The sequence below is a fragment of the Pinus tabuliformis genome, chromosome 1_2 (assembly GCF_031772625.1).
Source record: "Pinus tabuliformis cultivar Carrire ecotype Pingquan chromosome 1_2, CPIR1, whole genome shotgun sequence".
NCBI lineage: Eukaryota > Viridiplantae > Streptophyta > Pinopsida > Pinales > Pinaceae > Pinus > Pinus tabuliformis.
In genome coordinates this window covers 246987724-247002290 of record NC_142298.1, presented here as the reverse complement: position 1 = coordinate 247002290, position 14567 = coordinate 246987724, and the positions used below count along the sequence as shown (strand labels likewise).

Below are 14567 nucleotides of genomic sequence, written 5' to 3'. Positions count from 1 at the left end.
ATATTCTGGCCCACATCTGGCTTTTCTTCATATAGCTACCTCTTCCAAGTCATGTTTCCTTCAAGATCTTCCATCCAACCACATGAGTGCTAGTTGTAGGTGACATCTACAACTCTCTTTCGGTAGCCCTATATCAACCCATCCAGATGTTGTTCAAAAATAAAAAATTAACATCAAATCAAAGTTACCTTTTGTGATGGCCTTTCATCATGACATTTGCTTCTACAACATCAACATCCTACACATTCATAAATATATCTCCAAGACTTTCAATGTCAAGGGTCTCTTTTCTTTACAGACTTTATCAAATCCTTCATATCCTTTCTATGGAGATATCATAGCCAATTCTTTTAGTCATTGGATGTTGATCACTTATCTTATCTTATGTGACCATAGTTGCATCTTTCATGGACTCTCCTTCCTTTCTTCACATATTGTTCCCTAGGAACTTCCATACATAGTTCCTTCATCTTGTCAACTACCTCATATTCCATATGAGGACATATTATGTTGACTTCATTTTATCAATATGTGAACTAGTTCAAGGTATATGCCTTCATGCATCTTTCTAAAGGAAGAGATCCTTCTTTTTCAATCATGCTCATGAGATAGAGCATTTACCCATGTTATCTACAACTATATGATGACATGACTTAATCTATCAAATACATGCATACATACCTCTTTTCTCCTTTTGGTCATCTAGACCTCCTTTGGCAGCTTCCTTTCCTTGCTTGAAAGTACTTGACATGCTGCACTCCTTTGTCATCATAACATCATCCTTCTAAACCAAAGATCCCACCCAAGGTGGAATGTAGACCATCAGCAAAACACTTGCTTCTTCCAAGTAGAAGTGAACCTTCTAATGAAGATTCCAATGGAGGATCTTGATTATCCACATCCTACAAATGCCCCTTTCTAAAGACAATGTATGATGATTATTTTTTATGCTAGATGACTTTCTTCGAATCATATTACTACTTCGGTATGAGCTACTATCATTATGATTGCTACAACCATGTAGACTTTTACTTCAGCTATCCTTTCAAGCTTCTATAATGATGTCATGAGCTCTTTCTTCAATCATATGCTTCTAATATGATGCCATCTCCTAATATGATGCATTCTATCATACCTACAATGCTTCTCATCTTGAAAGTAATCTCTTAATCATAGTAGAGGTCTATTGACCTTCTCCATTTCCTTGTTATGTACTTGAGATACCTTAATAGTGAAGATCTATTCCTTCCTTCTTAGATTTCTTCTCATTAGGTTCTTCTACTTCTTCGGTGATATGGGCTTCAATTCTTTCTTTCCTTTTCTTGTTGTCCTTCTTGAGTTTCAGGCAATCTCTCTTGAAATGCTATATTCCTGACAGCCATAGCATTGGATCTTTGACATATCAATCTTCTTCTTTTTTTGAGGACCAAACTTTCCTTTTCTTCTAGCCATGACAACAAATGGTTGAACTTGCTCATTTTATCCCACATCATTTTTTGCCTTCAATCTTGTTTCCTCCATCTTACATAATGACTAAAGTTAATTGAATGGGGCGGCTTCCTTATTTCCAATGATGTTTGATACAAAGTTGCCCCATTCTTCCGATAGTGCATTAAGAACAATGGTGGTCATCTCTTTGTTGGACAATATATCCCCCAACTCTTGCAGTTGGTCTCTTACTTGTGACACCCTCAGAAAGTATGAGGCTATTCTTTCTAACTTGATATCTTCATCTTGTAGAGCTCAGTTCTCAATGATCACTTCTCCTGTTGTGCTTATGGAGAATAATTCTACCAGTTTGTTATGTCTTTTGACTTCTCTAATTTTTCTACATAAGGGATGAGGGAATCCTTGATTAATTCTATAACGATTCTTTGAGCCCTTAATTCCCCCTTCATAGATTTTGCTAGAGCTCGAGCTTCTTCTTTTGGTGGTTCAACAATTAAACCCTTAATATGTCCAATGGCTCCATTTTCTATGAGGATCAAATTTGTCCTCTTCTTCCATGCAAGGAAATTTGATGACCCAACCAAATTATTGCTCTCCTTGCAAAATAAAGTCATTTTGATAGTAGATTCAGTTATAGATATAAGGATACTTGTCAAGTGAAGATGCTCCTTTGATGGTGATATCTTCAACTTGATGCCTTCTTGAGTTTGATCATTGATATTTGCTTTCTTGAAGATGACAATGCTTCCTCTAGAGATGTCCTTCTTCGAATATGCTTGTGATGAGATTCTTGATTCAAATAGAGGGAGAACACCTTGATTCCTTTGATGCTTCTTCTTTGATGTAGAGACTTCAAGATGCTTCAATGTGTATACCTTCTTTCTTTGAGTGGAGGTGGGGTCCTTGAGGTCTTCTTCTTCTTGTTGCTTCTAGATGGTGTGATCCTTGAAATGGGTAGTCCTTCTTGATGCTCCTTAGATTGTTTGGCCCTTATGTATCCCTTCTTGATGATTCAATGTCCTCTTTGATGTCTTGAACTTTTTTTTATACTCTTTTTGATGGTCCTTCTTTAAGCTGCCTTTCCTTGTCTTGTCACCTTAGCTTTGATACCATGTTGAGAAATCTAGGGCAGCTAGATTAAAATATCTCTTACTTTGATAACTGCTTGTGATGTCTTTTTACTCAACTTGATTAGCTTCTTCTTTAACTTGATTATTGTTATGCTTTCTATCATCAAATAGTTATCAAACAATAAAGATCAAAGAGACAAGAGGACACAAAAAGTAGGCTGCTAGCCAGGGCCAAAACCTCTCCTCTTGAGAGAAAAACACACAAGAATTCTCCTCTTCTTATAGAATCTTCAAATGACGAATTCCAATATCTAAGACGCTTGACAAATACCCCTCCATGACCAAGTCAACCTTTCTCCTTGATGAGCTTTTTTCTAGCAATTTTGACCTCAGCAACTTCGACCCAACTGTTTCTTCTGCAACTTCGACTTGCCCAACAACTTTCCAACACTTCGACTTACCCAACAACTTTCCAGCAACTAGACTTTCCCAACAACTTTAGAAACCCTAATACAAGAGAGAGAGAGAGAGACCCAAAACTTCAATCTTGTCATTCTTCTTCTTTTTCGTTCTTTTCCAACTTCTATCTTGAGGAGATCGAACTTGCTTGTAGTGTGTCCAAATGAGGTCAAGTTCTGTCTTATTTATAGGCTTTCTTCAGGTACGAATTGCTTCCTTGAGGTTGACTTGTTCTTTTATGTAGGCAGACTTGCTTAAGGCACCATGACAAGGTCTTGGAGGGTCTTTTGACTCAAATAAATTTCCTACAATATGTAACATGCCCAAATGGATCATCCATACATAACAATGACTCAATTGACTTGTAGACTCAATGACAAGCCCTAGAAGCACTCAATGGGTGTTTGACTTAAAAATAAATTTCCCATGAGCATGAAACTCATGCCTCAAGAATAATAATAATAAATTTATTTTTCTTTTTACAATAAATACATAAAATCATGATTACATTTGTCATTATGAAGATCGAGTTTAGTTACATATTTCAACAATGACAATCACAACATGGAACCTCATACAATATGAAGTGTAACAAAACCCATAGGAAGATTAAAATCCCCTAATCTATGGAAAATGAAGACAAAATAACCTCTAATTCATTCTCTAATGATACTCAACTTTTACATCCATTTGAGAAAAATATCTAGAAATCCTAATACCCTTTCTTTTCCTATAAGAAACCTCCTCCTTCATTTGCTCGCTCTTGCTGCTCTTAATATTGATGGTAATGCAGGTGGAAGTGGATCTATTTCTTCTTCCAATTGACGATCTAGTGATAAGCAGACATCATATTCTAATTTTTTTTATGATGATGAAGATGAGATAGATATGTATGAGACTTTAGCTCATGTCATATGTTGGCAATATAGAGGTTAATTTTCAACGTATAGCCTTCTCTGTAAGGACTGTTTTTGAATTTTTGAATAGTATAACCATCTATGGGCATTGATACCTTCTAAAATGTTATTCTTGTGTATCATTCTTATTTTCTTGCAAGGTAATGTGTTACTAATATGTGTGTGTGTGTTCCCCAACATAGCTATTTGCGGGTTGGGGGCATCATGTGTCCAGAGAATTCGTATTTCTGAAACCTGTACACATCTCCAAGTTTCATGCAACTTAGCAATATATTCTATAATTCTCTGATGTCATATTCAGGGAAAAATTTAGAAGGATTGAGTGTTTGCCATGTGTACAACTGCTACATTCACTGTTATTGTTCCTAATCATCTTTGATGTGCTGTATTTAGAACATGGTTTGTCTATATCCAGATACATAATTCATCATTATCCTTTTGTGGGATTGATTTCATGAGTCCCTTGCAACTGGAAAAAAAAAAAGTAAATCTCCAAAAGCATTATTAGATCAACAAAATTAAGCATCAATTCAAATAAAACAAGAGAAATCATTTAGAACATGGCTGGGCATTTCATCCTCTAATTACTTACAAGCCATCCTTGGACTCAATATGTACATAAAGGCTGTCATGAAGTAATAGAACACGGCGATATGCTGAGCCAAAAACCGGTCAAACCACCTTTCATTTCCTCCCAAAGCCTGACAAAGCAAAGTGCAAACAAGATAAGTTTGTATTTCTTGCAACTTCAACATGCCAACCCTTTAAATGGTACCATAAACACATCAGCAATGATATTAAGTTAATGATGTAAAAGAATAGTTAATGTACAACACAAATGCTGGAAGATAAACATATACAAATACAACACATACCTACATATCATCAAAATCATTGCCTATATTGGGAACTTTGTCATTAATATCACCCTCTAAGCACTAACATAAGATAGAAAAAACATAGCAGGTAGAGTCAAGATTTTGTTTGAATGATGGGTACATTTTTAGTAGGTTAATGATAGAGGAGCTTGACAACCAATATCACTAACATCAAGGTTGTTAAAATTGGCAACTAGGGCCAAACTCCATGTGGGTCACCTCATTTATGACAGCTGATATTTTTCCTAGATTCCTCTTGCCGAGAGGTGCAGGATTGATCTATAGATCATCCGATTCCGACAAGTATTTATGGAGATATGAATTTATTTGTAATTACTTGACAAATTGTCAAGGTTGGCCAGCGACTAAATGTGTGGCACAAATCGTATAAATACAAGTGAGATTGATTCATTTCGAATCATCTCATCATCTCTCATTCTTCTCTCTCTCCTTGTATGATTAGGTATACACAAGGAAAAGGATCTCTCACACGTGGGAAGCAAGAAGACGCAGGCTGAAAGAGGACGCAGAAATTGTTGACTGAGTTTGACTGAGGCAGCTGAAGGCATATTTGACCTGCGTTGACCAAGCGTTGACTCATCAAGGGTGCGGTTTTGGTGTGCCTGCCTCTCCTAGGCAGGCCGCAGATTTTGGCACAAAAATCGAGGCAATCCATCCACAGGTTTGACCAGCATTGACTACCCTAGTTTTGGGCAGCAAGTTGACTTCAGTCAACAGCAGTTTGACTGTGTTTTTGGGGCTGTTTCTTCAGGCTGTTTGAGGGCTAGTTGACTGCAAATTGACCAAGCATATTGGAGGTCAATTTCAACTCGTTTGACCAAGTTTGACTTTGTTGATCTAGGGTTTGCTGCTGCTGATATAAAATTACAGAATTCTGATTTTGTACTATTTCTCTCTGCTGAACTATTGAAGATAAAAGAAGATTTGATCAAAGGTTTCCCCGCATTGGAGTTTGTCCCTAGCTAGCTGCCACATCTTGTGTCTCTTGTCTTGGCTTGTTTTTTGTTGATCGTTTAATGTTGTTGAATTGAGGCTTCTGTGATCCATAATATTTATAAGAAGAACTTCGGCGTAAATCACATGTAGAAAGACCTTTGTCGATGCGTTTCGAACCAACCAGTGTGGTTCATCGTCAGGACAAGTTGAAGAAACAGATCCAGCTTTGCATGTTAAATAGTATGAGCAGAGCCTCCAACGACTATCTTGACCAACGGCTAATTTTGACTTAGGGACCAGAGTCATAAAGTCATTTTCATAACTTAAAGGAAGTTAGTTATATTTGTTGACCATACCTTTAAAAATAAATAAATAAAATAATTTTAATTGGTGTTTAAGTTAATAGTTAGTTAAAAAGGTATCATTTAAAAATTAAAAATTATAAGTTATTTGTAATTTAAATGGGATTTAGTTATAGGGAAGACTTTTCTTTTAATATAAATATATATAAGGTAATTTTAAGATATTAGTTAGTTAGAATAAATATATATTAGAACGAGACAATAATAAGTTTAAAAAAATAAATAAATAAATAAATAAAAATTAAAAATAAAAATAAAATAATAATAAATAAAAATACATAAATAAATATATAAATAAATAAAATAAGATATATAAAATTAATTAAGAACATAGCTGGTAAAGGTTAAAGTTAGTTGAAAAATAAAAAATAAATAATAAATAATTAATTAAATTAAATTAAAAAAATAAAAATTAAATAGATAACAATAATAAATAAATAAATAAAGATATCCAAGAAAAAAAAATAATGATAATAATAATAAATAAATAAATATATCTTAAAAAAAAGGGGGAGGGGGTTATTTAATAATAAAGAATATTATATTTATTAATATCTATCAGGAAAAATAAATAGAAAGAGCATCACAAAATAAAAAGAAGGAGAAGGACAGGAAAAAAGACCATTAAAAAACACAGAGCAAGAAGGATAAACCCTAGGAGGAAGGAAGGCTCCAGGGGGAACAATGAAAGCTTGAAAAGGATAAACAGGGTGGGGGGGGAAGGAAAGGAAAACTAGGACGAAATGGCAGGGATCCAACAGCTACTGATCTTCCAGCCGTCATCTCTATTGAGATTGTTAGGCCTTCTTTCAATCTCAATAGCTTCCCTGAATTTACGATGATGGAACTGAGCAACTTTGGCCACAACCTTGGCCTCCTCTATACAAACCTGATGCTTGGTCTTTTCCGCATGCTCTGCTAACGCTGAAGACTTGGTTCTCCCATGTCTTAAGTCAGCTGCATGTTCGTTGATCCTCTAAAGGATGGAGCGCCCCTGTTTCCCAGATATAGGGGGTCCCATAAGAACAAGGGATCAAGTAGACCCCCTTCATGTCCTTAGGGTCAACGGGATCTTTCACCAATCGGAGGGATTTACGAATGGTGTTGAGGGGCCTAAACGTTGAGGGAATATCATACCTCTTAAGGATCCGAGCAATCTTGTCAGTGGTTCCTTGGACATAGGGAAGATGGACACCTAGTCGGCGCTCCTTCGATTCCTTTTTAATTAACGCATTTTTAGAGGCTTTAAGGAAAGCCTTCTGACCTAGGCGCCTACTATAGCCATTCTCCACAAAGACATTAAGGAGATGGGATCTCTCCTTATCAAATTTCTCATTATCAGAAATCCTAAGGGCACGAGTAGCGAGGGTGTTAAGAACACCCATCTTTTGAGCAGGGAAATGATGGGAATCGGCATGAAGATACTGCTCAGTATGCGTTTTCTTCCGGAACACAGAGTGGGAGAGAGAGTCATCCTTATTCTTAGATATAAGAATATCCAGGAAAGGGAGGCAACCATTGACCTCTTTTTCCATGGTGAACTTAATGGCAGAGGACTAACATTTGAGGTGATAGAAGAAGAGATCCAGCTCCTCTTGGCCATGGGACCAAATGACATTAGTGTCATCTACATACCTTTTCCATAGCTTGGGAAGGAGACGAGCCGAGGCTAAAGCTTTGGCTTCGAAATATTCCATAAAAAGATTCGCAACAATAGGGGAAAGGGGGGAACCCATGGCAACACCACAGGTCTGTTCAAAGAACTCACCCTCGAAACAGAAGAAAGTGGAAGTGAGACAGATCTCAACCAGATGCGCAGTATCGGGATCTGTTAGGCGATAGATCACTTCCAAGGCCTCCTTTATAGGGATGCAAGTATAAAGGGAGACCACATCAAAGCTGACGAGAATGTCCTCAGGGTTAAGTTTAATATCCTTAAGCTCCTTAATGAAGGATGCAGAGTCTTTCACGAAGGACTCAGTGCGGCCAACCAGGGGCTTAAGTTTAAGGGCAAGGAACTTAGCTAGAAGGTAGGTCGGACCACCAATGGTGTTGACGATAGGCCTCAGAGGGGCCCCTTCTTTGTGAATCTTTGGTAACCCATAGATCCTAGGAGTAATGGGACTGCTCTCAATGTTCTATCTACACTTTACTTAACATATATGCCATTGCTAATATGTGGCTAATAAGAAGAAAACAAGTAAATTGCTCTAAGCATAGAACATACCATAATTTAACATGGTATCAGAGCAGAGGTGAAGACAAAGCCCAAGCAAGAGCAAGAGCGAGCAATCACCAAAGAGAAGGTTGGCAAGGCTATCCTAAAAACTTCATGGGGTCCTCAACACTCTTTCCTACCGAAGACAAGCTCCGTGAGAAGCCTGACTATCACGGATCGAAGATGTTTCTCGATCTGACTTTAGAAGATCAGGAAGTGTTGGACCATGTGAGAGGCAATATTATTGCACCTCCATCAAATGCATCCGTTGCTGCCAAAAGCAAGTGGTCCAAGGGAGAAGTCAAAGCAAGGAACATCATCCAGGACTCTATCGACAAGCACCTGGTGGCCTATGTTTCCGATCTGACAACCTCCAAGGAAATCTACAATAGACTGGTGAGTTTATTTAAAGTTAATGATGCAAATCAAGTTTTGTTCCTTAGAAATAAGCTAAAGGAAACTAAGAAGGGCAAAGATGAGAGAATGAAAGCATATTTCTTAAGGATCACCGAGATCAAGAATGATCTCCTATCTATTGGGGAAGTAGTTCCTGACAGGGAAATGACTATCACAACTCTTGGAGGACTACCACCTGAATGGTATATATTCAGGACTACTCTTCTCAACAATAATGTCATCCCAGGATTTGAGGAATTGATGGCTAGGTGCATTCAAGAAGAGACAAGGATGGAAGAGCAAGAAATGTCCGCACTTAAAGGCCATCCCACTGCATTTTATTCTCATGCTAAAAGAAGAAACAATTCTGGGGCTAAATCCAAAGGAATGGCTGGACCTAAGGGTGGAAGAAAAGGTTGATGTTACAATTGCAACAAAATGGGCCACTATGCGAGGGAGTGCCCTGATAAAAGGGACTCACACCATGACAATGACCAAAATCACTCTCAAGGCAATCAAAGGAATGGCAGGTCCAATGGCAGAGGTAGAAGAAATGCCGGAAATCAAGGAAGAGGACAACCCTTCAAGAAGGCAAGAAACTCTAGGTATGGATCTAATGTTGTTAACAATAAGCAAGATGAATATTGTCTACCAGCAACACCTACTACTGCTCCCCCGGACTCGCTGGGAAATTGGCTTATTCACAGTGGTGCCTCAAGGCACTTCACTAGTTACAAAGAAGCTCTCTCTAATCTGATAGAAAAGGAGACCAACCTGGAAATTGTTCTTGGGGACAACGCAAAATATCCCGTGAAAGGCGTAGGGAATGTCACTCTTCAATTGAATCGAGGTAATACAATTCATTTGCGAGAAGTCCTATATGTACCTGATCTCAAAAAGAACCTGGTGTTCATTTCGGCAATGGAGGACAAAGGCTACAAGGTAACCTTCATCGATGGAAAGGTACGTGTATGGAAAAAGAATTTTAAGGAAGCCTTCACTCTTGGGTTTCGAGTCGATTCATTATATCAGGTCGAAGGAAGTCCGCTGGGTGTCATGTCACTTTAGTTCGAACTATGGCATCGGAGTTTTGCTCACCTTCATTATAAAGCTCTACTCATTGCAAGACAAATGGTGTCAAGGATGCCCGAGTTCCAAGTAGAGCAAGAAGGTGTATGTCTTGGATGTGCCAAAGGAAAGCTCAAAAGGGGACCATTCCCCTCAAGCCAAAGCAAGACCTCCAATATATTGCAGTTGGTTCACTCAAACAAATCTGGTATGATGCCTGTGAACTCTTTGAGAGGATATTTATATTACCTCACTTTTACAAATGATTATTCTCGCAAGACTTGGATATACTTCTTGAAAAAGAAGGATGAAGTGTTCACTTGGTTTTGTCACTTCAAAGCCTTGATCGAGAATCAAACCGAAAAGAAGATCAAGATCTTAAGGACTGATAATGGGACTAAGTATGAATCCAATGAGTTCCATGACTTTTGCAAAGAGGCTAGCATTAAGAGGGAGACTACAACACCATATACTCCTGAGCAGAATGGTGTGGCAGAAAGGAAGAATTGTACGATTGTGGAAGTCGTCTGTGCTATGCTTCACGATTAAAGACTTCCGAAGTTTCTATGGGCCGAAGCTGCGAATGCTGCCATATATGTGCAAAACCGATGCCCTCATCAAGCATTGGGTTCTAAGACTCCCGAAGAGATGTTCACTAGTAAGAAACTTGACGTATCTCATTTTAAAATTTTTGGAAGTCCGGTATATTTTCATGTGTCGAAGGAGAAGAGGAAGAAATTAGGTGCATCTAGAAAGAAAGGAATCTTCGTGGGCTATAGAGAAAACACTAAGGGCTATAGAATCAATGTGGCTGGTCAAAGGGAAATCGAGATTAGCCATGATGTCACCTTTGACGAAGATATGGCTCTTAGCAAAGTTGACAATCTTCCTACTCAAAGGGGTTCTAAAGAAGCTAACACCAGGGAACCAAAGGAAAAGGAAGATGAGACAATGCCCGATGTGGAAGAATCTATGGATCCTATTTACCCCCCTCCGCAAGAGCCTTCCTATTCTAGGAAGAGGCCTTCATGGCTTAGGGGGACACTTGATGATGTTGACGGGGACATAGCACCCAAGGGAATCTTCCGGGAAAGTGAGAATTCAACCAGGTATCAGGGATACTTGACCATCATGAGCATGATCATCCAAAATGAGCCTTCGTGATTCACAGAAGCTATCAAGCATCAAGTATGGAAGGATGCTATGACTGAGGAATATGAGTCCATCATGAAAACTGATGTCTGGGATGTGGTCCCCAGACCCTAAGACAAAGCAGTTGTCACTTCGAAATGGCTTCACAAGATAAAGCATGCAGTTGATGGAAGTACGGAAAAGTATAAGGCTCGTTTTGTCGCTAGTGGCTTCTCTCAGAAGGAAGGTATAGACTATGATGAGATATTTGCCTGTTACCCGATATACCACCATCTGCTCGATCATAGCCCTAGCTGCTTCGCAAGGATGGAACCTACATCAGATGGATGTCAAGACCGTATTCTTGCATGGTTCAATCAAAGAAGAGGTCTATCTAGAGAAACCCGAAGGATTTGAGATTCATGATCGAGAATCTCATGTGTGCAGGTTGAAGAAGGCCCTCTATGGGCTGAAGCAAGCACCCCGAGCGTGGTATGAGAGGATTGATAGCTACTTGATGACGCTGGGATTCACTAGGAGTGAAGCCGACCCTAGCCTTTATTTTAAGGTTGAAGATGACAATCCTCCCATACTGGTGTTGTACGTTGATGACATCTTTCTAATAGGTGTAGACCCTCTCATTCACAAATGTAAGAGGGAGTTGGCTTCTGAATTTGAGATGAAGGATCTAAGACTGATGCACTATTTCCTACGACTAGAAGTCTGGCAAAATATGTAGTGAAGATATTGGAGAGATTCGGTATGATGGACTGCAAGCCCATGACTACCCCCATGGAGCTTGACTTCAAGAAGTTAAGCAAAAGTGTTGCCGGACCCATTTTACAAAATGTTACCGAGTATCGTCAACTCATCGAAGCACTGATGTTCTTGGTGAACTCTCGTCCGGATATATGCTTTGCAATCAACACGTTGAGTCAACATATGGTTGAGCCTCACCACTGACATTGGATTGGTGCCAAGAATCTGTTGAGATATCTCCGTGGCACAATCACTCATGAGTTGAGACACACTGCCGGAGATGTGAGACTACATGGATATACCGATGCTGATTAGGCAGGCAGTGTGGTGAACCGAAAGAGAACTTCTTGGGGCTGTTTCTCTTTGGGATCTACCTCGATATCCTGGATGAGCAGGAAGCAAAATTCGATGGCTTTGAGCACCACCGACGCAGAGTATATTGCTGCTAGTATGGCCTCTTGTGAGGCGGTCTGGTTGTGAAAGCTCTTCAGTGAGCTGTTTGGATTTACATTGGATACCACCGTGATCCTGTGTGACAACCAGAGCGGGATTCGTTTATCGGAGAATCCCATATTTCATGATCACTTCAAGCATATCGCAGGTACCACTATATTCGAGATATGGTGCAGCGAGGGGCAATAAGGCTCCAACATATCGGTACAGATGAATAGGTCGCCGACATTTTGACGAAGCCCCTGGGAAAGGTCAAATTCTTGACTTTCCGAGAACGACTTGGTGTCATTCAGAGACCCTCTTATGAGGGTCGAGTATGATGTATTGAGCTCTAGGAGCTCCCGGGGGGGTGCAGGGTACTTCTTGGAGCGACATGTGACCACAGGGCGACTCACCATCCCCTGGTGGTGCACTATGTACAGGGTGAAAGGTTCAACCTTCCCTTGTGACACCCCGTGGCGACTGTAGGACAAGATGATTAGTTCTCCTGTGGGCCAGGATGATTAGTTCTCCATGGCGACTGTTGGACAGGATGATTCGTTCTCCTATGGACAGGATGATTAGTTCTCCTGTCGAGGCATCCTACCCATGCAGTCTGAGACTCATGGGAAGTACCTCTCATCTGATCAAGGGAAATGGGGTTAGGGACCATTAGTAGTACTATCGTTGGACGCATCGTTGTATCTACTGTACTCCCTATGCTAGGATGACCTCCATTGATCTGGGATCAGTGAGAGTGGTATGACACACTCTGAGACTGACTTCAGGTCAGTGGAGGATGGTATGATACATCCTCGATCATTTCTTCTTCTTCATAGTTCGAGCAGAGCAAAGCAAAGCAGGGCCAAGCAGTGCAGGGCAGTGCATTTGATGGCTAGGATAGTAGCGACAGTCAAACTGATTGCAGATGGAGTTCACCCTAGTTGAGAGGGAGTGTTAAAATTGGCAACTAGGGCCAAACTCAATGTGGATCACCTCATTTATGACAGCTGATATTTTTCCTAGATTCCTCTTGTCAAGAGGTGTAGGATTGATCTAAAGATCATTCGATTCCGACAAGTATTTATGGAGATATGAATTTATTTGTAATTACTTGACAAATTGTCAAGGTCGGCCAGCAACTAAATGTGTGGCACAAATCATATAAATACAAGTGAGATTGATTCATTTCAAATCATCTCATCATCTCTCATTCTTCTCTCTCTCCTTGTACGATTAGGTATACACAAGGAAAAGGATCTCTCACACGTGGGAAGCAAGAAGAGACACGCTGAAAGAGGATGTAGAGATTGTTGACTGAGTTTGACTGAGGCAGCTGAAGGCATCTTTGACTTACGTTGACCAAGCGTTGACTCATCAAGGGTGTGGTTTTGGTGTGGCTGCCTCTCCTAGGCAGGCCACAGATTTTGGCACAAAAATCGAGGCAATCCATCTACAGGTTTGACCAGCATTGACTGCCTTAGTTTGGGGCAGCAAGTTGACTTCAGTCAACATCAGTTTGACTATGTTTTTGGGGCTGTTCAAGAGTTGTTTCTTCAAGCTGTTCGAGGGCTAGTTGACCGGAAATTGACCAAGCATATTGGAGGTCAATTTCAATTCGTTTGACCAAGTTTGACTTTTCTCATCTAGGGTTTGCTGCTGCTGATATAAAATTACAGAATTCTGATTTTGTACTATTTCTCTTTGCTGAGCTATTGAAGATAAAAGAAAATTTGATCGAAGGGTTTCCAACTTTCCCCGCATTGGGGTTTGTCCTTGGCTAGCCGCCACATCTTGTGTCTCTTGTCTTGGCTTGTTTTTTGTTGATTGTTTAATGTTCTATCTGCACTTTACTTAACATATATGTGATTACTAATCTGTGGTTAATAAGAAGAAAAGAAGTAAACTGCTCTAAGCATAAAACATACCATAATTTAACAAAGGTACACAGAGGGATTGGTGCTCTTGATTAAATACAAGCTCCATACCCTAGTACAAGACAAAATCCAATGGAAACATTGCAATCCCCCCAATCCTAAAATCCTGAAAAACTGAAAAGTCTGCTAGATTTTAAGTGAGATCTAAAATTCTACTTTCTCCATATTAAATCCAATGAGGTCAGAAGCACTCTCAAACATCCTAAGTCATTTCATGGTAATGTTAAAAATTTAAGTAAAAAGTCCCTTTTACTTTAAGAATTTAACATTACCATGAATTTCATATTAATACTAGGGCCATAGGCTTGATCATTAGGCTGCTCCACTCAAAAATTGCGTTTAGAAGGTGTTTGCAAAAAAAAATTGCAAAAAAAACTAGGAAGCAAAAATAATTTTAGGGAGTGCATTCAAAGAGTGGATTTGGGGGGGAGGGGAGCTCCCCCACAACCCTGCTGGGGACTTATTAGCTGACCCTAGGGAGGTAGGTCATTTAAGCTTCAATGATCTGGAACAGTTTTACATAAATGACCTTAA

General features: G+C 39.5%; 1 protein-coding gene across 1 annotated transcript in view; it reads right to left on the bottom strand.

The window, feature by feature from the left end:
- The window catches only part of LOC149205295 (ubiquinol oxidase 4, chloroplastic/chromoplastic-like), a 462750-nt gene that overhangs the window by 204337 nt on the left and 243846 nt on the right, over positions 1–14567 (bottom strand). The window contains exon 5 of the mRNA XM_089394977.1: positions 4488–4596. Within this exon, the coding sequence (XP_089251103.1) occupies positions 4488–4596 (109 nt within the window). The remainder of the gene's footprint in view (positions 1–4487; positions 4597–14567) is intronic.